The sequence below is a fragment of the Lates calcarifer genome, linkage group LG10 (genome assembly GCF_001640805.2).
Source record: "Lates calcarifer isolate ASB-BC8 linkage group LG10, TLL_Latcal_v3, whole genome shotgun sequence".
NCBI classification, from domain to species: Eukaryota; Metazoa; Chordata; class Actinopteri; family Centropomidae; genus Lates; species Lates calcarifer.
Genome location: NC_066842.1, coordinates 7,247,241 through 7,274,984, shown reverse-complemented (window position 1 = coordinate 7,274,984; position 27,744 = coordinate 7,247,241). Strand labels below are relative to the sequence as shown.

The 27,744-nt window shown below is 40.3% G+C and overlaps 1 protein-coding gene across 2 annotated transcripts in view; it reads left to right on the top strand.

Moving 5' to 3' along the window:
• Positions 1–17,914, top strand: part of si:dkey-82f1.1 (DENN domain-containing protein 2A) — a 34,645-nt gene extending 16,731 nt beyond the window's left edge. For both annotated transcript variants that reach the window (XM_051073207.1, XM_051073206.1), the window contains 19 exons: positions 1,063–1,149; positions 3,838–4,881; positions 6,357–6,484; positions 8,021–8,127; positions 8,244–8,441; positions 8,717–8,810; positions 9,827–9,877; positions 10,168–10,355; positions 10,722–10,831; positions 11,462–11,531; positions 11,852–11,929; positions 12,851–12,991; positions 13,176–13,324; positions 15,013–15,190; positions 15,303–15,344; positions 15,524–15,629; positions 15,914–16,210; positions 16,667–16,753; positions 16,890–17,914. In XM_051073207.1, the coding sequence (XP_050929164.1) occupies positions 1,064–1,149; positions 3,838–4,881; positions 6,357–6,484; positions 8,021–8,127; positions 8,244–8,441; positions 8,717–8,810; positions 9,827–9,877; positions 10,168–10,355; positions 10,722–10,831; positions 11,462–11,531; positions 11,852–11,929; positions 12,851–12,991; positions 13,176–13,324; positions 15,013–15,190; positions 15,303–15,344; positions 15,524–15,629; positions 15,914–16,210; positions 16,667–16,753; positions 16,890–16,921 (3,186 nt within the window). In that variant the 5' untranslated portion in view covers position 1,063 and the 3' untranslated portion in view covers positions 16,922–17,914. The remainder of the gene's footprint in view (positions 1–1,062; positions 1,150–3,837; positions 4,882–6,356; positions 6,485–8,020; positions 8,128–8,243; positions 8,442–8,716; positions 8,811–9,826; positions 9,878–10,167; positions 10,356–10,721; positions 10,832–11,461; positions 11,532–11,851; positions 11,930–12,850; positions 12,992–13,175; positions 13,325–15,012; positions 15,191–15,302; positions 15,345–15,523; positions 15,630–15,913; positions 16,211–16,666; positions 16,754–16,889) is intronic.
• Positions 17,915–27,744: the final 9,830 nt, after the last annotated feature.

The following is a 27,744-nucleotide window of genomic DNA, read 5'->3' as shown; positions in this document are numbered from 1 at the left end:
CGGAGGCCAGGCCCTTCTGGTCCATGCCAGCCCTCCACCAGTGTTTACAGACCAAGTCTGCGCACCACCGGCTCTAATTTGATGTTACATACGGATGGTCTTGCTTCACTCCAAGTGGATCTGGTTTCATTGTACTCTGACAAATGGACCAAGTAATATTTTCAAACTGGCCAAGCATGTCCCCTCACACTCGCCTTGGCACTGCTTGTCTGTAATAAAGAACAGAGGGAAATGTGTAGTGCTGGAATACACACAACACATTAAGGAAGTTATTCTCTGGAATGAAAGGAGAGTTTGCAGAGAGGATCTCAAGTACAAAAGCAAAATGTTTGTGCAGTATTTGTCTTGAAATTACTCCAGAAATCTGTCTCTGCAAGTGCAAAAAGATGAGACACTGAGTGATAACCTAGAAAAGTTTAACTGAGTGCCCCTCGCTGCCACTGATGTTTTCCTAATGGAGCTTAAATATATTACAAGGTTTAGTGTTTAGTGTTTTCCATAAGTTCTCCATAATGCCATATGGGTGCTGAAACGCAATGTGTGTTTATGCCTGTTGGCCTGCTGTTGTTAAAGCTTTGTTTTCAGCTGTATCCTCCAATTACCAGTCAAGTGGGGACTGGCATTTTGGGGGGATGCCATGCAACCCGTAAGGTCTGCTTCTCTGCTGCTTGGTTCAGACACTACTTTTGCTAGCCACAGAAATGAAAGGTTTAAACTTTGTGATAGTTTACATTCACACACCAGAGTTAGAAGTTTCCCTAAGGAAGTCCTGGGGAAGCAACCCTTCTTTTGACCCATCCCTCATTTTTCAGTCTATATGTCTGCCTATTTCTGTGTATCGTCTCCATATATTAAGTAAAAACATACAAGCTGAAATATATATAGCTGTCTAATTTTATGTTCTGTAACACTTGTAAATGCTTCAAATTCAGCTCAAACATATGTTTGTTTTGCCTTTGCATTCACATGTGTTTCAACAATGTTTTCATCAACACAGTACACTCACCCCATTGCACAAATATTCTTTTGACTGACTGTTTCTTTCTTTGTGTGACTTTGCAGGATGCCAGCTGCTAGCACCATGACTGGTGGGAGGGCCCTGCTGCTCTGTACAAACACTGACAACTGTATCTACCAATCAGTCAACGGGTAGGTGGCTCAAAAGCCAATTTATTAATTAAGTGTGATTCTTAAATGGTATTCTTCATTTAATGTGTAGCGTTTTTATGCATCAATTTGCCTTTACCAAAAGAATTGTGCTCTGTGATTATACTGAGACCAGGATCACAGCATCTCCTTCAGGCCATTGATATTGTTTGTAATAGTGTTTCTTTGGGAGAGAAGTCGACTACAAATCCCAAGATTAGGAGTATTACAGTGAGAAACATCCAATTAAAACGTTGTGTTGGTAAAGTGCTGGTAAAGTTGAAGATTGAGTTTTGTAGAACATGTTGAATAACAGTTAGAGCCTACAGATTTTCAGATTGTAGATCAATTCAGCATTTATGATGCAGAGTCTTGCTTTTAAATGCCCAGATGATTAATTATTTATGGTTCTGGTTTCTGTCAGTGACAGTCAATGAGGCTTATGGGTACTGTAGTATTGAGTGTCAATTTGGACCTAACAAGTTGATCAGAAACACATCCTGTCAGAAATGATGGTGAAAATCTAAACTATAGCATAAGCTATGAGTATTATTTGACTGATTATCCTTCAACTTTTAGTTTAGTCTTTCCAGTGGTGAAAATACCTTAAACTTACCTTGAACTAGTAGATATAAGATGTGACAAACACTGCGAGCCTGCTGCAGTTCACTTTTACTCTGCCATTTTATACCTCTACACATTCCCCACAACATGTTGCTTCAGCCTGAGTTGCACTTTTGCCATAATCATCAAAATCTTCTGTATTGCTCTTAAGTAGCCTTTCCATTAGGGTCAGCAGTATAACAATAGCAGGGCTAGAGAGCAGAGCAGCATTGGCCATCTGGCATCTGGATACTGTTACTGCCCTCCTGCTGCCACTGTCTAATGCTTCTGTGACCACTCTCTGTGGTCCCTTCTGTCATCCTTGTAATATTCATTAGTGGTATTTAGATTATAATGAAGGGATTTTGGTTTAGGCCAATGAGGGATCGTCTAGTGGAATATTTAACTAGTCTGTTGTTTTTAGGGTTTGCCATGTTACTATAGTTACCATCGCTCAAAAGTTCAATACATTTTTCTTGGCTGATTGTCAAAAGTTGGAATATCATTGAAAGAATTTAGTTTTGTTTCTGTGGTCTTTCCTTTTTCCCTATTTCAAGCCCTCTCTCTTAGCTGCTGGTCCTATGTTAGCTCAGCTGGTCAGAGATGCTTTTGTGCCCTTGTACCCCCCTTCCCCTCTTCCCGCCCTCAATGACCCTCATCTCCATCCTCCACCCATCCATGGCCATGGATAGTAGACATGCTTTCCGTAGTGTGTATTGTTTAAATATCTAATCACACTCTCTCTCTCTCTTCATCACAATCTCAGAGGAAGTAGGAGGGGGTATTGATTTCCCTCTGTATCTGCTCGACTTTTTCTGTTACTCCTTCATTCGACCCCCCTGCCTACTCCTGCTCCCCTTTACTTGGCTTTCCTATTTGACCTAGTTTTTCCCCTCTGTTGCTTCATGCTCAATAAAAAATGCTGTTTCCACTGAGGGACACAGAAAGCGAATGAAATGGGGGGGGGCGAGGGGGGGAGAGAGACCAAAGTAATAAAACCCAGAGCAATCTGGAAGAGAATTATTTTCTTCACTGGTCATAGTTACAACATCAAGGTTTTTTTCTTTTCTTTAAAGGTCTCAGAGGAAACTTGAATCAGTAATTTCCCCCTGAGATTTCCTCAAGATTGCATGACTGTTGGTTTTCACATTCAGCGATGTCATCAGAAGTCACCCAGCAAGGCCGCATTTCCTCTGTTTGTTGGAAATCTTTTGATGAATAGGCTTAGGCCAAAACAGAGTTTTGAGGGTCAGGAGTAGAAAAGAAAAGATGCACGTCTACACTACGGCCTCTCCCCTCTTCTGTGTATACTTTCATCTCCTCTCCAGAAATAGCTGTGTTCGTAGCTTGTAAACTTTGACCCCCAAACCCAGAGTTCAAACAGTCATGACCCAGTAATCTTCCAGGAGTGACTCAAAGCTAAAGCGGAGGCACCAAACAGACGTCTGAGCTCTTTTAACAAGAATTCTTGTTTACCCCATAGACAAAGTTCTATTTTGACATAACTGTAAGTGCTCACATTGTGTGGCCAATTTTAAGAGCAATAGGGAGCATGATGCCTTGCTATGTACCCTGAAGGCAGCAACTGATGTTTCAGTAAAAACAGTTGCACAATAAATTGTTAGAGTTGACAACAGTGCAATGTTCTTTCTCCCTCTGTTTATCTGGAATGAATTAAGTACCCATCGGTTGGAGCAGCAGCCCAGTGGTTAGTGCTGTCCCCATAACCAAGAGAAGACTCTGTGCACGTTTTGCCCATTTGTTTGGGTTTACTTGTGTTCCCTCCCCACAGTCTGTGTCCATCTTGTGTTTTTGATAGATGACCTTTCGGCCTGTTAATGATGAAATAAGCCTCATCCCATTACTGCTAAAGTAATTTTTGCTTTCTGTGTTGGCAGATGCTTTGCTTAGAACCTACAGTTTTACCTACACTTATTATTAACATATGAGAAGGCTGTATGTTTCATTTGTTAGGTCTTGTAAATTGTTTATGTTTTGTTTGTAATTCTTTAAAGGGTTAAACAAGTAGAAAAATGTAGTACAACATTCGAGTGTGTATGTTAATTGTTCTGTGTGTGTCTTTTCTAGGCTTCAGTGCTGTGGTTTGAAGGTTGGGGAGGCTCCGTCACCTGTGGTGCCCCAACCCCAAGAGGTGTGTGGGTCACCAGGGGACAGAGACAGGAGGGACACCGCTGTATCTTCCAAGCGTCCTCGTTCACCCCTACTCAGCCTGAGCGACAGTCCGGGTCCTCCTGACACCATGCTAGCTCACAGGAGAGCCACTACAACCACCGACCCGCGGACTCCCAACATGGAGAACGGACTGTGTGGCAAACTGAACCATAACAAGAGCCCAGCAGGAGTCAAGACTGCCAGCATCCGCGATAAGATCTCACAGTGGGAGGGAAAAAAGGAACCTGCCCAACTAACCTCTACAGGGACATGTCCACTGAGCACAACACAAAAGGAAGTTGAGACAGTGAGGAAAAAGGAATCTAAAGTTTCAGAGGTCCAAAGGACAGACAGCAAGAGGTTTGTCAGCTGGGACAGACAAGACTCAGGGAAGGAGAATGTTGGTAAGCTGGGGGATTCAAGGCCAAAATCTCCAGAAGGCCCAACAAACAAAGACAGAGAATTGATATTAGAGAAAGGGCCTCGGACTTCCAAGCCTGCAGAACAACCCCTAGACAAGAAAACTGTTTTAACCCATGTTAAGAAACTGGAGAGGGCAACAAAAGACGTTCCTGACAGACCTTCACTGGCATTTCCAGGGAATTACTTCTGCCCTCCTTCAAAGGAAGAGCTGGAGGAAATAGAAAAGCGGGCCAACGAGCCCATTTTTGGGACTTTTGACGTAGTTCGGCCTGGCGGGTCACGGAGGAGGAGGGAGGGGGATCCAGAGAACGTATACAGTGAGCCAGGTGCTCCATCTATAAATCCTCTACCTAAACCTCAGAGAACCTTCCAGCACCATACACCACCCTCTACACCAGCTTCAGGGGCTGGCTCAGGGAAGGGAAAGAGGAACTTGCCCCCTTTGCCCTCCATTCCTCCTCCACCTTTACCAACATGCCCACCACCTGGAGTTTGCAGGAGACCCTGGGCTGACAAACCCCGGGACAGCAGTAACAGGTAGGAGACTGAGCAGTAAGGACAATAGCATGAGACCCAAAGACCTTTACTGAAGCTTGATACTGCATAGTTTTTGCTGAAAAGACATAAAAAGTAAATATCACACAATCAAGCCGTGTTGTCCTTTCTCAACTCCAAAGCTAAATTCACAGAGATAAATTGTTTACAAAATCTTTTCCTGGGGTAACAGTTAACAAGTGATGACCCTGTGTATCCTCTAACCCTTCCCCCTCCACCACCAAGCAAATACTGAGGTGAACAACATCTCCCACATCTGCTGTAAATCAAAACCACCAATGACATCACCATGTTACTAAATATCTTACAGAATGAGCTCATTGTTTGGATCTGAGGAATGCACATATCAATGCTACTCATTTCTCTTTCCAAAACTCTACTCGAAAGAGAGAACAACATGCAGAATGGTGTGAATCATGTCAAAAGAGGCCCCACGCTTTTTCAAGAATTTTAGCCTTGACAGTAAAAATGATTGTGCAAGGCCCTTTGCTAGACCTAATGAGTTGTCAGGCATTTGTTTTGCAGAGTTTGACTTCCTAAACATAAGAATGTATGTACTTTTAATGTGTAAAGTGTGATCCAGAATCTGAGACACTTATTCTGCCATGAGCAATTTACATGTTGGAATTTTCAAAACTCCACTAAGTAGTTCTCAAATTCACATGGTTACAATCAAACAAACAGGGCTCTGTAGGGAGACCAAAAAATGTGAACTCTGCAGTATTGGACTACATCTATTGTTCACTTTTTCCAGTGGTCTAAATTCTTGTTTGGAGCTTGGCTTGGATCTGTTACATTCCATACCATATGTGGAGGCCTCACTCTGCTCAAGTGTGCTGTGTCAAGCCCTTTGTTTAGTCAGGCTCTCTGTCTGTGAGTGTCCATTGCAGTGGGCATTTTTGTGCATGGACCTGTGTGTGAACAAATAACAGAGTTGCTATTTATTAGGTACATCCAATGCCATGCAACATCTCTGCAATAAAAAGGACTGTTAAATTCAGTTTTTGCAAAAACTCTGTAAGAGAGGTGTTGTTTCACTTCCATGGTCATTTACTTTGCGTAATTTTATTTTATTATCAGTGACAATGCACAATATAGAAAAATTGAAAACGATGTTGTATTGCATTAAATGTAACAAGCTAACCTAACGAAGCTGCAACTTAGTATACTTGTATGTGTGTGCACGCATGAGGGGATGCATGAAACCACAGATCCTTGTGTGCACTTTATTCTACTGGGCTTTAATCTTCAGCAGTGATGAAATACAGATGCACTCAGTCAGATGTGGCAGTTAGCAAATGGTGACATCAGTTTTCCGGCTTGGCATACGATATCAGACATTTTTGAAAGCATCAACAAGAACATCACTCCGGAATATCAGTCAGAAATCCTTCCTTCCTCTTCTTTGGTTTTTGGCGTGCAACTGTCCTAAATATTTGTGTTGCTCTGTCCACCAGGAAGTCCTATGAATTTGAGGATCTGCTTCAGTCGTCTACAGAAAGCTGTAGGGTGGACTGGTATGCTCAGTCCAGACTGGGCCTAACACGCACTTTATCAGAAGAGAATGTCTACGAGGACATAATAGGTAAACACTCACTTTATTTTTCCTCAGACAAATTGAATATTTCATAAAGTGCTGACAAAGTTTCTGATATGTGGTTTCAGAGCATTACAGCATCAACTTTGCATGGCATGGACTGATTTGTGTTTGCAAAAACTGAAAAATATTGTTTTATTCTGTATTGTAGGTGTATGTTGTTCTATTTTCTATGCCCTTGATACACTGCACGACCCCTTAAGTTTCATTTCTCATATCAGTGTGTGTCATAGAGTTCAGTAACAGAGGTGATGGTGAGGCCACGCTGTCTTTACTCAACTCTGTTTTTTCTGCTACGGTTTTAATTTAGAACCACGCTGCTCCACTTTTATTAAAAATTATATGTAGAAACCTGACCTACGTTCCTACCTTATTGTCTGGTGTGTTATGCCAACCCCTCCTAGAGCCCATTTAATTCCATAACGTACAATGGTGGCGTTGTGTGAGGTCGCCATGTAGCTGAAGTTGGCTACTGTGATTTTCAGAGCAGCAGGGGGCATATGAATGGCTTAGAGCCACAGCATATTACTGCCAATAGCTTCAGTGTGTCTTTGGTTGACTGCTGTATGAATGCTGCTTGCTGGCAACAATCAAATTAAGTTTAATTATGTTTGAGTGATGCCACAACTTATTTTGGATCCTTTTATAGTTTCCTCCTTTCTTACAGTAGTATTGTTCTTTAAAATGCTCAAACACTGTTCAACAGACACTCAGCAATGTCCCACGGGTAAAGTAACTCAGACTCACTTTACTGTAGCTGTCTACTCAAAAAGCAGCCCAGGGAAGCAGATAGAGATAGTGTAGACAGTAATGAATGGGTGTGATGTCCTCCTGGTCTTGTCATCAGCCCCCTCATGGAAACCAAGTTTCATCAACAGACTTTAAACACACAATCCACATGCCTGATAATGTTTTAAGACTGAGAGGAAAGCAGCTGTCACCAGTACATCTATTCAGATGCACGTCTTGATGACTGACTGACGCAAACTCACATGTGCACAGCTGACAGCACACAAACACATTGTAGAGATTAGTGTGAAGTTCTCATCAGGCTAGCGATGTGAAAAACAGCACACCGATCCCTTGTTTTCCTCAGAGGGAGATGGAGCAGGGAACTGAACGTCCCTTTTCATCCTCCTACTCCTACAGTTCACATCTGGTGGATGGATTGATAGAGCAGGGGAGAGATGCAGACAGACAGAGACAAAGAGAGAAAGAGGCTCAGGTTTTGGAAAATGAAACTAGCTCACTCCTTATCTGAAGGGGAAGGCCAGTGGCTAGAGTTACATTTAGCTTTAGCTGTGCAAGCATCTTATCACAGTAAAATATGAGCTGGGTAAGCACACCGTTGCCTCTGGTAGCTCTCCACACATCTGGAGTAGGAATCGTCTGGCAAAACAAACATGACTGATATGGAAAGAATACTTTATCTGCTCTTTTGAAAGCTTGTGTGATGCTGTTGTGTAATCCAGGTGACACTGATTTCTTAGTTCTGAAAAAATATGTATATTTTTTCTTCTCAAGACCCTCCATCCAAGGAGAATCCCTATGAAGATATAGAGCTGGAGAGAAGTTGTTTGGGAAGCAAATGTGTTTCACCTGCCTCCTCATCTCCTGTCCCTGACACTAAGGTACCTGATCACCAATACATCACTGTAAAGACAAAGTAGATTTACTGGAACAAGTTCTACACTAAAACTATTTTCTAATATGTCTATGGTCTATCTGCTCCACCTGCCCCCACCAGCTCTCCTCCAGGCCCGGCTTCTTCAGACAAAACTCAGAACGGCGAAGTTTTAAGCTCCTGGAACTACGCAAGACCAGCAGGGACACTGGCGTCTCCTCGCCCTCTCGTATCAGCCCCCCCTCCACACCCAGCAGCCCTGACGACACCCCCTGCCTCTCAGGAGACCCGTACAATCGCAGACGGAGGAAAATCCCCAAGGTATAGGAGTCTGAGAGGCCTGTTACGAAGCCCCTTCTACTGTGTCTGTTATTTATGGTTCCAGTGTACTGCTCTGGGGCTGGTCCACTCATGCTGCTGTCTAGAGATGAGTATGGCAGGGAAAAATTTTCTGATAGATATTTCCTGTGAGAAGTGTGCCTAGAGGAAGGCCTCCCAGAAGATGTATTGAAATGATCTTGGTAGGAGCCTGGCAGATTTTGTTTATTAGTTTAAGGAGTTAAAGATGGACATTTCTTTCCCTTTACCTCCTCCAGATGGTGCTGAAAATCAATGGCATCTTTGAGGCACGAAGAGGGAAGAAACGCATGAAGAGAGTGTCTCAGTCTACTGAGTCCAGCTCAGGAAGAGGTGAGGTTTCAAATACAACAGCACGCCACAAAAAAGACCATTATTTGTTTTTACCCTCATCCTCTTCCCATCAACTCCGAATTTAGTGAAGTAAAAATTCTAAACTCATGTACATACCTTTTTAACTTGTAAAAGACCAAATCTGCCTTTTCATTGGCTCCATAAAGGAAAGTATGTTTTTCCTTTTGTTTCTGTTTGTGTCATTAACCGATTTCAATAAAATCTGATGAAATGAAGGAGTGATTAGTTTCTGGTGCAAAAACAGGTCCAGATGCAGATCCTGGTGTGGATTCAGGAATTCTTTTAAAGGCTTTCTTATCGCTGCAAGCCATGTTTTTGTAACATTTTCACAATTATCTAATGTGCTACTGCGCAGGAATTCCATGATTGTCTGGCACTCTGTGTGTGTTTTTGCAAGTCTAGATAGATGACTTTGTTAATCCCCAGAGAAACTAGGCTGGTAACACTTATTAAAATCAAAAGACACATGAGATTGCAACAGACAGCATACACTACCACTACAATACCAACACTAACACATAAACTAAAACATATACCATATACATTTAAAGAGCAGAGCCTCACAATATAGGCAAATAGGAATTTTATTTCCAAAATAACTACCATAACATAGCTTTTTATTCACTGTAATCATTATTTTAAAAATGTATACCTACCTCTTTGTGATATTATATCACAGTGCTATGAACGCTCTACCCACTGCAGACACAAACAAATTATCTTAACTTATGAGACTCAGTTTGACCAAAAAGACTTCACAGGTCTACCTCCATAAAAGCTGTAATACCTCATCATATATATTCACATTGTTTTATGGGCAAGGTTACATTTTTGGGTCAGTTGAGACTGACCCATGTGTCTGAGGACTGGGTGGTGTTGTGTGGTAGTGGCTGGAAAAAAAGCAATGAGAGCAAATTCCATGTGCTCTGAGTTTCCTGTGATTGTTATTTGCAGTCTCCTCACGCTGATTTTCTTTTTCACTCTCTTTAATGTAGTGACAGATGAGAACAGTGAGTCTGAAAGTGACACGGAGGAGAAACTAAAAGGTGAGAACAGAAAATAAACTCTTACATACACATCCAGTAGCCACAACTCAGAAAAAATAAATAATACTTTTATGTTGGTGTTATTTCATTATTCACAAATAATCACAATAGGGGATGTGTACTGATTCTGATCAGTTTTCTTTCTTTCTATTGTTCCACTGTATAGCTAACATCACAATATACACAGATGGAACTACAGATTGCCTTACATTGTGGATCCACAATGACCCTCTGTGCATATATGTGTGCATGTGTTTACACAGCATGAAATGTGTTTCTCCCTTCCTCAGCTCACAGCCAGCGGCTGGTGTCGGTTCAGTCCATGCTGAGGCAAACGGGCCGGTATCGAACGCTGGAGAGGGATCTGATGGAGTTGCAGGAGAGGAAACTCTTTGAGTATTTCATAGTTGTTGCACTTCACAAGACCAAAGCTGGAGTTCCATACCTGCCAGAGGTCACACAGCAGTTTCCACTCAAGGTAAAAGCAAAATGAGACACTGAAAATTTTATGTTAAAAAATTTCCTTGAAGGAAAATCATTTAACTAAACAGATGTCTGCTTTCCTACATGGACAAGAGTAATAATTCAACCCATATATGTTTGTGAACATTTGATAGGTGTTTTCAAGGAAAACATCACAGCAAACAGAGAACAACAACAGCATTCATACTAAACAAACTAAAAACAGTAACACAATACAGTAGAAAAGATGTAGTAGAAAAAGATGTGCACTCTAAAGGGCTCATCTGAAAGCTGTGAGAGTAAAACATGATGGCCTAAGATTTAAATGGCATTATTTTTGTTAAAAATATTCATTTTCACGTGTTCTCTTATTTTTATCCAGCTTGAGAGGAGCTTTAAATTCATGCGAGAGACTGAGGACCAGCTAAAGGTCATCCCTCAATTCTGTTTCCCTGATGCCAAAGACTGGGCACCTGTCGACAACTTCCCCAGGTCAGTCAGCGTCTTACGGCTGCCGCGGCTCTTAAAAACATAAAAACGTGAAACAAAACAGGGACACAGGCATTTCTCGTCAGCGTGGTAATAGCTCAGCTGTTGCTAATAACCACTTGTTAATGAAGGAACTGAAAGCCCAAAATGGAAATGACCTTGTGGCATGTAAAGATGAAAGAACCTTTTTTTGTATGCTATTTATAATTGGCCATATTACCCAATACCTCCTAGCCTCTAAGCGTCTGCATTGTTCCAAGAAGAGATAATATGTGTCTTGACGGTGATGGCTAATAATTACCTAGAAGCAATGATTGGCGGGGCACTAAATACACACCTGCAGACTGAGTCATGAACTGGCTGGCACTCTCGCCTGTCAAGAAGGTCGTCACTGGTCAATGAATACCTGTCAGGTAGAGCTTAGGAAGTTTTATGTGGTTATTTGCAGAGTAAATGTGTCCTGAGGGTCTTCCCTCTCAAGTACAAAGTCAGGCTTTTGTTTGCAAAAGTCCAGGCCAGAGTGGAATTTTTCTGTTTCCACAACAGTCTTTTCTGTGTGACATTTACAGCTTTAAATAGTTTTAAGCATATCTGAATTATCTTTGTTTTTCTCTCTCTCTTTTATATCTTTAGTGAGACGTTTTCATTCGTCCTTACTGGTGAGGATGGAAGCAGGCGGTTTGGCTACTGTCGGCGATTACTGGTATGCACTAACAATGCTTCTGCCCCTGGTCATTAGCTCTAGATTTTAAGATGATAATTCTTCATTGTAAATTATCTTATTCATTGTATCACCATTTAAGTTGTCAGTACTGATTTCCTGCATATTTCTTGGACTTGATGATAAAATGATTGAAATTTGTTCTTGTATGTATCTTTATCTTTCTTGTATCTTTAAAATCTCTGTAAAACAAAGGCAGCTCTTTGCTCCACTGGTCTAATCCTGTGCTTGTATTTGGATAAGCAGTGTTATGTTACTCTGGTGTTTTGAAGCTGTCTGTCTTTCCTTCTGGCTGTTCATAGCCCAGTGGTAAAGGCCGAAGGCTCCCTGAGGTCTACTGCATCGTCAGCCGCCTGGGCTGCTTCGACCTCTTCTCCAAGGTAGATATAGTGACTTAAGTATAAACACAGAAGTATAAAGTGCACAAATCTATTACTTGGATCCAGTGAAATTACATTGCTTGGAATTGTATGTGTTACACAAACACATACATACAACCCCACCCCACCAAAAAAAGTACAGAGCAGTACCACCCTCGATGCCCACAGAGCTCCACCCATCCTCTGCCTCGTTGACTTTCTACACAGAGCCTTGTAGTTCTGGCACCAGTACATAGACACATGTGAAGTGCAGCTGATGTGGTTACTGCAGTGGAAAAGGCTGCCTGTAATGAGCCTCAGATTTATATGCATGTTGATCTGTGTACGTAAATGTCTGTACAGTGTACGTGTGCCAGTGCTGATGTTGGGTTTGTAAGGATACAGACATGGACATAGAAGGGTAAATCCAGTATATATGCTGTTACAGAAGACAGCAAATAGACTAAAAGCTCCTTCTGCATTGGAAGTACTCAGTGCTGATGATATATCGACTATGTTTCACCTGTATTAGATCAGCTACACAACGTATTCTCAGTACCGTCACTTTTCTCAACCTCATTGGTTAAATTAAGGGAAAGAGGAAGAAAATTAATTCCATTGTACCATAAATTAACAATTTGATGTATATCATGATGTTTTTTGTTTTTTTTTTTTACAAAATACTGACAAACTAAGGTACTTCACGCCATAAGTATGTAAAAATCCATTTAAAGCCATATCGCCTAACCCTAAAACAGAAAATCTATACTACACAAATTCTCTAATCTGTTGAAAAGATTATATTTTAGGATGGGATTCTCAGTTTGGGGTTATAAAGACTCTGTACGTATCTAACCTATCTACGTACCATCTATGTACTCATATAAATATTTGTGATTGCCAGCATTCAAGTTACTATGCTTTCTTCTCTGCCTTTTCCAGATCCTGGATGAGGTGGAGAAGAGGAGGGCTATCTCCCCTGCTCTGGTGCAGCCTTTTATGAGGGGCATCATGGAAGCTCCTTTCCCTGCTCCAGGAAGGACCATCACTGTCAAAAACTTCCTACCTGGCTCTGGGACAGAGGTAAAAGGATGGTGTTGTCACTGTGGAAAACAGCACTCTTGAAGGCAAATTCCACATATTAAATATAACAAATCAAAATTATGTAAATAATCATATTAGTGTCTTTCTGTGTATGCATGCAGTATGTACATTAGTTCTATTCTTTTTGGTTGTGTCCCTCTCACTCTCTCTGTCTGTCTTACAGGTCATAGAGTTGTGTCGGCCATCAGATTCCCGTCTGGAACATGTGGACTTTGAATGTCTCTTCTCCTCTTTGAGTCTACGTCTCCTTCTGCGAGTGTTTGCCTCTCTACTGCTGGAGCGCAGGGTCATCTTCACTGCTGACAAACTCAGGTTAGCTCCAGCAACATGTTGTTACATGGCATGCCAGATGGTTTTCAAACCCAAAGATCACATTTTATCCTTTCAACAAGCAGATGGAGTCATTGCATTTAATTAATCCATTTAATGACTCCATTATGATCAGATCTATGAAGGAAGGGTTATGATGCTGAAAAGACAGAGAGTAAAGAGTTTGAAGGATATGACAGCAAGACCTCAAGTCGACAAACAGTCTGAGGAAAAGAAGATCCTGACCAAGTGTGAGAGGAAGGAATGCTGTTGTGTTATACAGTCGCCTGGGGAACAATCACTTCTTCTCTGGAAAACTGTCATGGATGCCAGATAGAGGGAGTTCGGCTTTAGAGCATGACTCCAGAACTAACACGTGTGCACAGTGACGTCATCACACCCACACAGTACACTTAAAACCTTTTACTCTTAAGCTATTATCACTGTGGTTGGGGTCAAAAGGTTTTTTTTTAACTGTTGTGGTACACCTGGTTCAACTTGTGGGCTCAGCGGAAACAGTCATCGTAACCTGATGTAGTACAAGAAACACCCTGAGGGTTTAGGCAATATAAATACAATATTTTGGGGATATCTTTCATTTTTACCTAAGTACGGTTGTTTGTTGAAGCATTTCTCACCAAAGCTCAGATCACAAGTCATGAGTCAGCGGAAAATTGGCCTTGTCAATCAATTTTTTAATGAATTAAATGCGAGCAGATGCACACGCGGGAAAGATTAACTTAACAGTGTGGGGTGAGTGTGTTTGTTGCTGCTGTATAGTTTTTATAAGCGTTACATCACCCTCCCCTAAAAGATGCTTTTGAAATTCCTCTCAGGGTAACAACGGGTTTGTTGGGGCAACAGAAATGAACTTTCAACATTAATGTTCCAAATTAAGAAATGGGTGGCAGGAGGGACTATTTTTGGGGGGAGTATTTTAGCACCATCTTGTGGTAGAGATCAGATGTGTATTCCCGACTCTTAAATATAACATAATACTCTCAAGAACCAGTCATTTGGGGATTTGCTTTGTTTGTTGAAATTTTTTTGTAACATATTTTCCCATTTCTTTGTATAACATTGAGTTTACATTTTTAAAATCTAATTATAACTTAATATAACTATAACTAGATAAGTAGAATTTTATTTGACATTATTAGGGACATAAACTACATGTTTCTTTTCACGTATGTGTCTCAGTAGGTCCTGTAGTGCATGCAAGATACAGTCCATGCACAAGATACAAGACTCCACTGCTATACTGACTAAGTGGACTAAGAGAGACAAAAGCTTCTTGATATTTAGGATTTGACTGAATTTTCTACTCAATGTGCACCATCAGTTTTTTTTCTTCCCTGTTAAACACTTGTGCTACTCTGAATAAAACTTTCCAAGCTAAATCTTGGTAACCTTGCTAACATTTTTGAATTATAGCAGGAATAGCATATTGTTATTATTGCAATTTAAATCAGCAGTTAGTATTGCTATTTTTTTATTCCTTTGTTTGACTGGACAGCATGTCTGCTGTGAAAAATATTAAAATAATACAATGTATTCAACATATGCAATTTTTCAGAGGCTTTCCTTTTTTGATAGATTGTTTTCCCACTATATCATTTCATCCAAAATAAAATGTCTTTGTTATATGAGCACTAACCTCTCTCTCTCTCTCTTTCTCTCTCTCACCGCAGCACATTGTCTCAGTGTTGTCATGCAGTGGTGGCTCTACTCTACCCCTTCACCTGGCAGCATACATACATCCCTGTGCTCCCGCCCTCAATGTTGGATATCGTCTGTACCCCTACACCCTTTATAGTCGGCCTCCTCTCCAGCTCTCTGCCTCGACTCAAAGAGCTGCCTATTGAGGAAGTAAGACAATTTTTTTTGTCTTTTTGTTTGTGGTGCCCTTGACTCTCGACTTTTCCTCCCCTGAACAATAGCTCCAGGAAATGACATCACTCTCCCACTGCTCTTCCCTCAGGTCCTGGTGGTCGACCTCGGCAACAGCCGCTTCCTACGACAGGTAGAAACCATAGAAACACACAGACACAACAGTGAAAATCTGTCAGTCCATGACAGGAGTTGGCTCATCCTCATACTCCATTACATTTGTAGTGGTTCTACCAGATGTTATGTGAATACAGTATGTGAATTCACTGCCGTATGTTGACTGCATTTACATCTGTATTTTTGCCTCCACAGCTGGATGATGAGGACTCCATTCTTCCTCACAAGCTGCAGGCAGCTCTCGAGCATGTGCTGGACAAGAGGAGGGAACTGGCCTGTGAGAAAGGAGATCTGCCCAATGGTGACTCAGCACTCTCATTACTGCTACTGTTTATATGCATTTATACAATATATTTATGTTTTTATGCAAAATACCAAATTCGATAAAGGCACTTTTGTAAAATAATCAAGACTAATGAATGGAATATGGTTTATTTACTACTGGAAATCATGAGAAGAAAGTTTGATTAGAGCTACCCCTGCTCAGGTATATAATGGCCTTTCTGCAGTAGACAGTAGGCTAGCAAAAATCATGTGATTACATTTTTTCTCTTCTTGCCTGGTTCTCTATCCTCTGCCTCCCAGACTCCAGCTCGCTCAGCACGGTGGTATCGGAGGCCTTTGTACGTTTCTTCGTGGAGATGGTGGGTCACTACTCCCTCTTCATGGGTGGACAGACTCATCCTTCATGGGAGGATGAGTCTGTCTCCTCCCCCACCTTGCCCGGCCCGTCTTCCTCTGCCTCCTCGTCCTTTCAGCGCGAGGCTTTTCGCAAAGCGGTCACTTCCAAGAGTTTGAGAAGGTTTCTGGAGGTGTTTATGGAGACCCAGATGTTCACCGGCTTCATCCAGGAGAGGGAGCTGCGCAGACAGGGTCTCAGAGGTGCTGAGATTTGATTACCTGCTGTGGTGCTACAGTGCAGTTTATAACCATTAAAGTAGATGTACTGATTGAACTCCTATGCACATATGATATCCTAATATATTTAAGTTTTCTTCAGTATCTTGTAACATCTTTTAAAATATGAGGAATTGGTAATAAAGGTAAATGGACCTTGAGTTGAGGTTGTTTTTTCAACTATTGTTTCCAAGGATAAGAAGCAACTGTACAACTCAGTGATGTAATTACAATTGATTTTATGTTGTCTAGGCTTTCTTGAATATGAAATCTCAGTAGTAATGGGGCATTCCTTAATAAAAGTCCATACAAAGTTCATACAACTCAACTCCATGTTAGTTTAATATTACTTATATATCAACATAGTGAAAATTGTTTGTTAGGGTAAGGGGTCTCTATAAAACATTTGACTTGAAATACCTGTCTTATTTTTGTTTCCAGGTCTGTTTGAGGTGAGAGCACAAGAGTATCTGGACTCCCTGCCAGGGAGCGAGCAACGGGGAGTCAACAAGTTTCTCAAGGGCTTAGGTGAGATTTACTACACATCATTTAATGTACATCTTCGCTCAATCAATCAATCAATCAGTGAATCAGTCAAGTGACTTTAAAAAACTGCAACTGCGCTTGAGTTAAGATTTTTTTCTTCATCTGTTGCTTTTTTCAGGAAATAAAATGAAATTCCTTTCCAAGAAATGATACTTGGACTCAGGATGTCATCTGTAAACGTAGAAAAAAAGAATTACGAAGAGGTGTAAAGTAAAAAAGAGGAGAAAAACATGCTCCCTGAATGTGGAGAACGCAGAGATGGAGATGTGTCTTTACAGCAGGACAAAGAAGGGCGTTTGAAGTGAACTGGACTCCCAGTTTGTTAACATGAGGGAATCTGGGGAAAGTTAGGGTTTAGCTCCCAGCTTCATTAGCCAGTCATTCCATTAGTGTTATGAGGGGTTCACTCAGCTTGGACCAAAATTCCCTTCCAACATGGTGAATCAATGTCTAACGGTGTCTAGTTTCACAATTTCCAAGGCTTTGATGTGTAGATTGCAGATTACAGTCAAATCCCTACAGTGTATTACTGTATAGCACAGCACAGTGTAAATGTTTTTAGGAACAGTGTTCTCCCTTTGTCGTTCACTGATTTCATCAATAAACCTGTAAGGAGGAGTGTCACTGAAGATCCAGTTTTGTACAATACTTTCTCATACATTCCAAGTATTTCCTATCGAAGCTTTTATAAATGCAATAGTACAACTTCTTCTACAACAGGAGGCTTTTAAGTTAATTTATATTCTTTTTAGACAAATTTAATCTCTTTTTAAATTTCCTTCAAATGAGTGAAAAGAAATCTCCTGTAGTTTGTAATAGGCTTTATTTAACAGAGTCTAGTCTGGACTGTTTGTAGACCACTTTGGGTTGTTGGGTATATGTACCACTGTTTTAAGTAAATGAGCTTTTATTGGAAAAAGGAACGAGCACCAAAAGGAAGACTGAGGAAAATGTAAAGAAGAGGAAAAAAACAATGTGAATACATCTCTCACTTGGGTTTCCAGTATAGGATGTGGATAGAAGAATGATGTGTGTGTTAGGTCAATCAGTATCAATGTGTGTCACAAAAACAACTAGATCTGCATTAAACTTGATTGAGAATGCAATGAAACTTTATTAATAAAGTGATTTGAATTAGACAAATGTGTCATCATTTTTCATACATACAGACTATGTATGTAATGTTTGCTGTTTCTGGTGAGCAATAGTAAGTTTCCTTCTTGTTTTACCATTGTGATAGAACTATTGAAATGTTTATCTGTGACATATGAAACACTTGGATGAAACTTCCATAGAGTTAGAAGACTTGCAAGAGACATGAAAAAAGAATGGTCAAACTGCTGCAACAAAGGCAGAGATATAATTGGTAAAATGACTTTGATAATGTAAAATCAGCAGAGTGCACATCCAGCTCCAGGGGGCGCTGTCCCTGCACTATGTTCCCTCCTTCCTCATGAAGGCAAATAAACTAAAGTTTCCTCACAGGGAAAATAAAAGTAATGTCTGGGTGCATGGTTTCACTTACAAATTAATTACAACCAAAAAATGCAATAAAACATGTTTGCTCAAATAATCATACACACGTATCTGCAGTCAGTATCTTGGCGAAACAAACACCATAAAGGCAAAACAACACTCCAGTCAGCTCTGCAAAAAGGTGATTGAGAAGCACAAGTGGTGTACAGCTAAAGTAGTCATTAAGAAATAGTCTTAAGAGTCTTAAGAAATAGAATTAGTCACGTCATAACTATAGCATGGCACATTACCAACTGAAACAAAAAAAATGTCATGGTGTTTCTCACTTTGAAGTGGCTCTTGCTAATAAACCCATACCATGTAATACCCATAATACCCACTAGAGGAGTCTGTCACCCAGTTCATGTTGTCCTGCACATGTTGCCTCAGAGAGTCCAAAGTTCAGAATCACATCTGAGACAATTAGACCTCCAGACCTTCAATGACTTTAACAACATGCCCATGTCCAACAGTATTATCGCATTTGTCTATTTATGTGAGAATACAGGCAGGGAATGTGAGAATACTTGGACAGGAAAAAAAGACTGTTACAAAAAAAAATTTCAAAAAGCTCATATACTAAGCTTTAACCCCTTTAACTATTAAACATCTGGCAAGAGGCCTCAAGGATGGATTAAGCAATTAAATTTGACATACTTGATATCAACATTAAAACATTATCTGTTAGTGTGCATAAATAAAGAAAAGTGAAACCACTTGGTGTTCATCATGACACAACAAAGATTTTAATAACAATCAGCAAGAGGAGAGAGTTATGAACTTTACAGACCACACTTTGGTATGCAGCATCCACAAACAACATGATTTCAAAAACACATAAATACAGTAAAGAATAAAAGGGGAGAAGGGGCGGATGTTTGTTAAGAACCCAATAAATCTTGGACATTTAGTAAATAAATAAGACTCTGGGCCAAAGTTGGATTGTTGTTAATTTCAGTTTTAAAGGGTTTTTTTCACTCCCACAAAACAAAACAAAACAAAACAAAACAAAAAACTGTTTAAATCATTTTGATTCTGTGGTTTACTCAGTGTACAGTACAACATCCTTGCCATACACAAAAGCAAAGTCTGTTTATAAAGAAGTGATTTCTCATAATCTTGTCATGTGTGTTTGTCCCTCCTCCTAAAGGTTTCCTCAGGAAACTGTCACTACACAATCTGTTGACCAGGGCTGTATTTTTTATTCTTGATGAGATTTCCCTTAACACTGCCCCCCTCATCCTCTCACCACCCTTTCCTTTGCTTTCCTTTCCTTTTCGAAGCCCTCCTCCCCTCCCCTCCCCTCCCCTTTCGTCATTACGTGTTGACCGGTCAGACCTGCCTCCCTCCCTCCGCGCCTGCTTCCCTCCTTCCCCTCCCCTCCCCTCCTTCTCTCCCTTGGTCTTTTTCTCTGGCTTTTTCCAGGCTTCATGTCATACCACGGCTAATTCCTGAAATTCCTGCCCTCCTCTCGCTTCAAACAAACGGCTTAAGGAAGGAGACGAGGCAGCAGAAAACAAACAAAGAAAAAAAAAATTGGAAAAAAAAACCCCTTAAAGTCATTCTTCATTTAGAGAAAAAATCTATTCAAATATTGCTTTACCTGCCTGCCTGCCCGTCTGCTAATAGAGTCTCACCAGGTAAGCTCCTACAAGTGTTTTATAATTGTTTCAAGTGCTGGACTCTTCAGATTTTAACTGCGTCTTGTGTCGGAGTGTAAACTTTTGTTATGTTGAATGCTGTGGATGTGAAGTCAGTGTTTCACAACGCTTTCTCTCTGAATCATTCTCACTCACTGTCGGAGACGGCATTCCTTAAATATCTTACATTTCTTCGCTCAAATTCCTACATTTTTTTTAATTCCAGTAGTGGAGCGTGTGGTCTGACTTCCTGTGCTTCAGCCGGAACTTTTTCTGTTTTTTGAAGGAATAACGTCATAGCCGTGGAGTCAAACATTAGCGTCTGTCTGGGTAAAGTTTTACACCGGGAAACTGAGATAATTCAAAACGTGTATTCATTAACTCGCCTGTTAAATTCAGAGCGGTGTTTTTTTCTCTCTCCTGTCAACAAGTGTGAGTAGACTGGAAGTAGCTTGACACACTGGTGGTGTGCCTGTGATTGTTGCCTCTGTACAATGTTTCTCGGTCTATGATGCGTTTTAAGCTAATTGCCGTTTAGATAATTAAAACACCTGCGTTTTGATGACGCATTAGTAAAAGTTGAAACATCACAGTGTGAAAACAGTGAATGTTCTGCTCTCTAATGTGTACTAAACGTGCGTGCAGATGTGGAAGACGTTTTCTTATCCTTTACTTAAGTAAAAGTAGAAATACCACAATGTGAAAATACTCCATTACATGTAAGGGAGAGAAATAGTATCAGCAACATTTACTGAGGGTATTAAAGGACTCACTGTTCAGGTAATTGCTCTCTGTTAGAGTTTTGTATGTTATGATATACTGTATAGCAGGCTATTGTGCAATAATAATTGTTATTATTTTGATGCATTCATATCTGAGCAGTATTTTAATATTGTAGCTGGCCAACATTGAGCTGATTCTTGGTGTTTTCTCCAATTTTATTATTATATATCTTTTAAAGTAATAGACACTGAAGCTGTCAGATAAATAAAATGCAGCTTTAAAAGTATAAGTAAAAAGTATAAACATGCAGAAAGTAGAAAGAATCCACAAAGTATTATAGCAGTCACATAAATATGGTGAAATAAACACTGCAACATTTCCCCTCTAAATCTAGTGGAGTATAAAGTAGCAGGAAATGGAAATACGTAATGTACAAGTATATCAACATTTTTCTTAAGTGAAGTACTTGAATGTCCTGCTATTTTTTTTTTAATTCAAAGAATATATAATTTGTCTTGTTACTATAATTAGAAGTATTAGTACAACTGCTGCTGTTGCTGTTAAATGTTTTCCTGGCCTGTTAGATTACAGTTTGTTCTGTTAATTATTTTTGAGCTGCTTGTTATCCTCTAAAAACCATGTCCTACATGTTTGCATGTGTCCATTACTACTAATAGTTTAAAGTCTATTACATTACATAAATGTAGCAGCTACATTTGTCTGAAGTGATGTACGATAAGTGCATTCAAACTTGATAGGAGCAAGAGCTGGATGTAATCAAAAATTGGTGCATCCCTCCCAGACAAACAACTAGAAGTGTGTTCATAGCTACAGTACAAATGCTTTGATTTTTTGGAAATGGCGTACAGTCACTGAAGTACTGTACTTGTCAAACATATGATCAGCACATCAAATATGATGCATTCCAATAGATTAAACTACCCAAAAGTGTATAGAGTAATTAGTATTTGCTACAACTCAACCAAATACATCAAACTCTTACTTACATCATGAACCATATTCAGTTATTATAATAAAATAGTGACATAGTGATATTACACTCACACGGTTCATTCTACGGCATAATACATACTTTACCTTCTCATACTTGCAATGATTCAGACATATCTTGTGAGGATTGTTCTAAAATGAGCAGCATTTCAGAGGGTAAAGTATTTCATAATTTTCAGAATGGTGTGGTTAACCTGATAGTCCTGTTTTGTGAAACACACAAAAGACAGTTCAGATATGCCCGGAGAACAAAAAACACGGTTTGTTCCATAAAATGTCAGAAAATAGTGAAATATGGATATGAAATATTTATTATGATACAGAGCTAAGAAAACCAGCAAATATTTACATTTGAGAAGCAAACCACTGAATCTTTGCCATGTGCTTTAAAAATTGTCACACATTAATTCTCTGTTAATTGGATAATCATTTCAGTTCTTAATTCTAGCGAACATGATACTCAACTGTATAAAATGTGCTTCTCCAATCAATAAAAATTCTATCTTGAGTATGGTTGTGTAAATACTGTATTTCAGCGTGTCAGACTTTGTATTGTACAGTATATTTCAGTGGATTCTCTCCATGTTGCTATAGAGCTGAAAAAGCAGCGAGTGAGTAGTGAATGTTTTCGTTCATGGTTTGAGATAGCTAACACAGGGCTCGCTGAGTCGTGTTTGCGTGCATCTGTGTGTGTGTGTGTTATGGTGTCCCGCAGGGCAGCTGAGAGGAGTGTGTTTTCCAGAGGGGCAACAGGTGGAATGGAGCAGGGTGACAGTGTGACAAGGGGGGGTTATAGGTGGGGGGTTAAAAACACACCTGTCAAAGCCTCCTCTGAAGTGTCTGACAGGCAGAGGAGTTTGGGTTTTTTCCAGGCCTTGGCCCTTTGTTTTCAAGGCTTTGGGTTCACTATTGTCTCAGACAGATGAATTATATTGTAATATGAACTCTAAGGTTCTATTGTTTGCACTGCAGTTGCGTTTGTGCATCTGTACATGGGGGTTGATGTGTGTGTGTGTGTGTGTGTGGGTGGATGTGACTGAGCCTAGAGGTGGATGTGTGTGTGTTTGCGTGGGTGAATGAAACAAGTGAGAAGGGAGGTAAAAAGTATGAAAAGAAGTGTGAGCAAGCAGGGAAATTTTGTGTGTTTCAACCTTGTTTGCAAGTCAGAGTGTTTGTATGTTGCGTTGCCCTGAGACAGGTCCTCTCAATAGCGGAGGAGTTATTTTTCTTTTCTTTTTTTTCTTCTTTTTTTGCTGTGCTCATCCCACATAGCGATCATTCCTCCTCCACTCGCACGAGAGAAACGAATAATGCCTCAGATATGAGCCTTATAGAACAAAGACTTTCTGCACCCCCTCCCCTCTCCTTTTCTACCACCAGCCCTCTGCACCCACAGCTCTGTGCAGTGTGTGTGACTGTGTTGTCTATTGATTCCAGCCAGTCTGATGGATCTCTCTGTTTGGATTATCTGGGACTGATCTGACAGACCCTCTGTCCTGTTTGGCTCCAACTCTGTAGTTACTGACTATCAAGTCTTGACCCTCTGTCCTCTCTGGATGTCATTAGATAAGGAATTGGAGCGATGGGATTGTATAATGATGAAAAATACACAAGTATACAAATTGCAGCTTATATAACTGAAAATGTTTCCATTCTGTTTGTGTAAAAAGGGAGTATTAGTCAGTTTGTCGTTATCAGATTTGTAAAAAATTTTTTTTACCCTGAAATGATGACATCAGCCTCTATCACTTGATAGTCATACAGGACTAAAAGGATCCACGGATGATTCAATCGACCAAAAATTAAGTGCCATCTATCATATGTACTATTATATTAGATTAAGATAAGTCATGTTTCAAGCAAAATGTTTAATGTTTCCCCAATTCCAGACATTCAGTTGTGAGGATTAACTGCTTTTCTTTGATGTATGTGATAATAAATTGATTATCTTTGGGTTTTGAACTGTTGGTTGGGCAAAATTAGCAATTTGCATGTCACCTTGGGCCTTAGGGAAAGTTTGTTAGGCATCATTTGCTATTTTTTAGGAGTTTATAGACCAATTGATTAATTGATAAAATAACTGGCATATTAATCCATAATGAAAATAATCAGTAGTTGTAACCCTGGGCTGCCATGTTTGTGTGTTTAAAGGAAGTGTTTGCTCTCTGCATGTTTATATAAACACGACTCTGTAATATCTAAAATGCTAAACCCACAGTGTTGTATACATGTATATGCATGTGTACATATGTGTGTGTGCGTGTGCGTGTGTGCGCACATGAGTGGAGCTTGGAGGCTCCCGCTGGTGCAGCCCTGTTGGACTTGGTGCCAGAGAACATGTCCTCTCAGCAAAAAGCCGACAAAACAAACCCGTTTGTCTCCACTGGCTCTCACTGCAACTTTCCATTGCATAGCCTGGTCCCATACTGCTGCCTTATTTTCAGCCTGTTTCCTGCCTTTACATTCCCGGCCTGATTAGTAGAGATTGTGACCAGTTGAGTACACACACACACACACACACACACACACACACACACACACACCTACACTCGCCAAATATACACACAAATGCATGCTCAGACAGACATACAGACACTCCAGGAGAGTTAGCAGGTACTGTAGCTTTCTGGAGTTTTTGAGACAAACAAACTTTCTAGAAGAATTTTTTTTGCAGGTTTTTTTTTTTTTTGGCCATTACACTTTCCTGACATTTTTGAATAATTATCTGAGTCACTTTTCAAGCAAACATGCCAGAGTGTGAGAACATTTTCTCGTCTTACTTTAACATAACAAGACAGAGCTGACAGCCATGAAAATGCATAGGATTACCCAAGGCATTACAGTTTTAATCCTGAGGGGGAAATTAATAAACAAAATTTCATGGCAATCCATCCAGTGATTGTTGAGACATTTCACTCAAAACATCTGTGTCAACATGCTAGTGGCGCTAAAAGGAACACTGAGTTCAGCTGGTTACATCGTCTGGGAACCACAAACGTTTGCATGTAAAAATTTCATGGCAATCCATTCAGTAATTATTAAGATATTTTAGATACACTTAGTGAGGCTAAAAATCTCAAAAATATAAGATAGACTTACACAGAATAATGAGTTCAGGCATCACAACCCCATGTAGTTGAGCCACCCACCCACCTGGCTGGCACTGGTTCAGGGCAAAGGTCAACAGAGGCTCAGTTAACCTGCTGATTCTTGTGGTGTTTGCCTATGTTTTGGTGTGCATATGTGTGTGTCAGTGTGTGTAGGGAAGGGAAGGCTTTTTTGTTTGACCGCTACAGTGTGTTGATGTGTCTCTCAGCCTTGCATGTAAACCTGCTTGAGTGAATTTTGTGAGTGTGTTGTGATGTTTTAAAGCATCTGTGGCTCGTGTATGATGTGTATGTGTGGACCAGTCTTTGTTGAAGTGTGTGTGTGTCCTCATAATTTGTTGTCATGAGTGTGTTTGTCTCTGGTCAGCGTATGTGTGTGCAGTTGTGAGTGTCTCTGTGTGTAGTTGTGTTCAGGGGCGTGGGGCAGTCAGGGGGTTACGTGGCCCCCTGACCGCAGGACCAGCTGAGGGATTATCCCGTTGAGCGGATCTAGGGAAGAGGGGCCTCACTGGGGGTGGATGGGAGACCGGGGTGGACGGGTGAGGGGCGGAGGGGGGGTAAATGGGTGCGTATGCGGAGGGGGCTTTTTTTAAGGCATGGCTTAGGTTAATTAACCTCCTGAACAGTCTGAGGCTACAAGCAACACAGTAATGGTTTATGGCCTCCGTAGATCTCACAGTGACCTACAGTGGCCCTGAGCTGGAGTTGCAGTTTAGTTTAATCAGTTACACAAACAATTGAAATTCTTACAAGTTATGTTTTGTGATTGATTTTAGAAAGTTTTGTTTTGTTGTGCTTTTAGTGATGCCATCGGGTCACTGGTTTCTGATCAAGATTGTGGCTTGTGATGAGAAGTTCTAATTGCAGTGACATGTCTGCCATTTTACAGTGATGATCATTTTTTGGATACATTAAACAATCACAAATTAGCATCATGAGGAAAATAGGTATTAAATGTCTCATTTAATTTTATCACGATTTAGTCATTTGATTTTATTTTATTTTTTTCAGTGCTTTCAGTCATTTAGTGGTTGAAGTCTGTGTTTTAGAAGAGTACTATTAACATAATCTAATCAATATACAGAGTAGATCTTAAAGACACTCTCTGTTTCAGATAAGTTTTAAGACAAAATTTGCCAGCCTGCCAGCTTTTTTTATTTTTAACATAAGCTTTAAAAGCAAGCAGTTACTAAAACCTTCACAGCCTCTTATGAGAAGACCTGTTAACTAGTTGATCATGAGCAATGTCACACTTACTTGTGTGTGGTGTTGATTCAGATTTTCCTGTAGGGTCACATCAGAGTTCAGTGATTAGACTGTTAGTCACTGTACATATTGTGTGCTGTCTACAGACTGTTTAATTGAAAATAACAACACCAGGTATGTATATGTATTGTTACTAACAACTCTTTTTTAATCATTGATTAGTAGTAGTTTAGTAGTAGTAATAATATTTGAAGTTCTCTGAAGTTCCCAGATTCCAGGGTGACACCTTCAAATAGCTTTTTTTAAGCTTTATTCTAATGTGACATTTTCATTGAGAGCCAGGAAAATGCCTTTTTTCACCAATATTGCTTGAAAACGGATCTAAATGATTATTCCATTATTAAAATAGTTGATTATTTTTTCTGTTAATCAATGAAACATTAATCACACTAATCATTTCAGCTCATATCAGTCATACCTTTCATGTATGGAGAATGTTTGGTGAATGTGGCTTTGCATTTGTCCGGTCTGTCTGTTAGTGTGCTAGAGTTTTGTTTGTGTGAGCATGAGTTTATTTTATCTGTGTGTGTCTTGTGTTTATGTGAATGCGTGTGTATGAGAGAGAGAAGAGAGAGATGGGGAGAATGGCCGACTGGCCGGACACTTTGCAGGAAGCATTGTGGAACATCAGGGGACTCAGAGGAAGAGTGAGAGGGGGGGAGGACTGGACTGTCTGGGGAATCTTATGCCTTATGCCTTACAACACCCTGACTTGGTCATCAAATCACTACCCCTTGCCAACTGTAGCCTTGCAGAACTTAGACCCCTGTACTCCACATGTAACACACACATTCATGGTTGGGATTATTAACTGACGTAATGGTCACTGCTTTTCTTTTTATTGCCCTAAATGGACATGGAGGTCTCTTAGTATCACGGTGGCAGGAAAACCGTTGATGACAAACACAAAGCTCTGTTTGTACTGACTCACGGGTTTGAGTTCTTTTTCACCGTATCCTACCATCCGTGTCCGATTCCATTTTTCTCTTTCACATCCGCCAAGAGGAAGAGGTGGAGCTGACGTCTGTCTCATACTCTCCACCCAAATGTTTAAGCACTGCACATCCTAAACAAATTGGTGTGTAGAGAAAACAGGATATGAATATGTTGGACAGACATTTTACAAGTCATACCTTCCCATGCTGTCACTTGCATGTCGACCCCATTGTTTTTTTTGTTTGTTTTTTTTTTCTGTCACAAAGAGCGAATAGAATGTAAAGTTAATCCTTTTAATTTGTCAGCTGGTTAATATAATACACCCCACCCAAAACAACACACAAACACATTGATTAAAATCTCAGTGGAGGATCTATAAGTTTAATAATACAGACAGTTGTAGTGCTGATGAAGAAATGGGCAACCTAAAAAGCCCCCTGGCCTTAATATCCTGGTATGATCATCCTTGGCATGCGTGTCTAAATGTGTCTGAGGATGGTGATCCCACTTTAATGTGTCTCCTCATTTGTTGACTTTAGGCCCCTCCTGCACCGCCCTTCCTGTCCTGCTGTTGTCTCAATGCTAGGTGCCACTTTGTTATTTGTTTTCATGGTGGCACTAACCTAATTAATGATCTTAATTTTTCCAAGTCGGGATTAGCAGCTGTGGGGTTGATGTGATCTCATAGTCCGCCATGAGATTCATGTGACTGCCTTAATGTAGCAGCTATGGTGCTAACCAACCTAGGTGGTGATGTCAGCTGGTCTCAGTATCA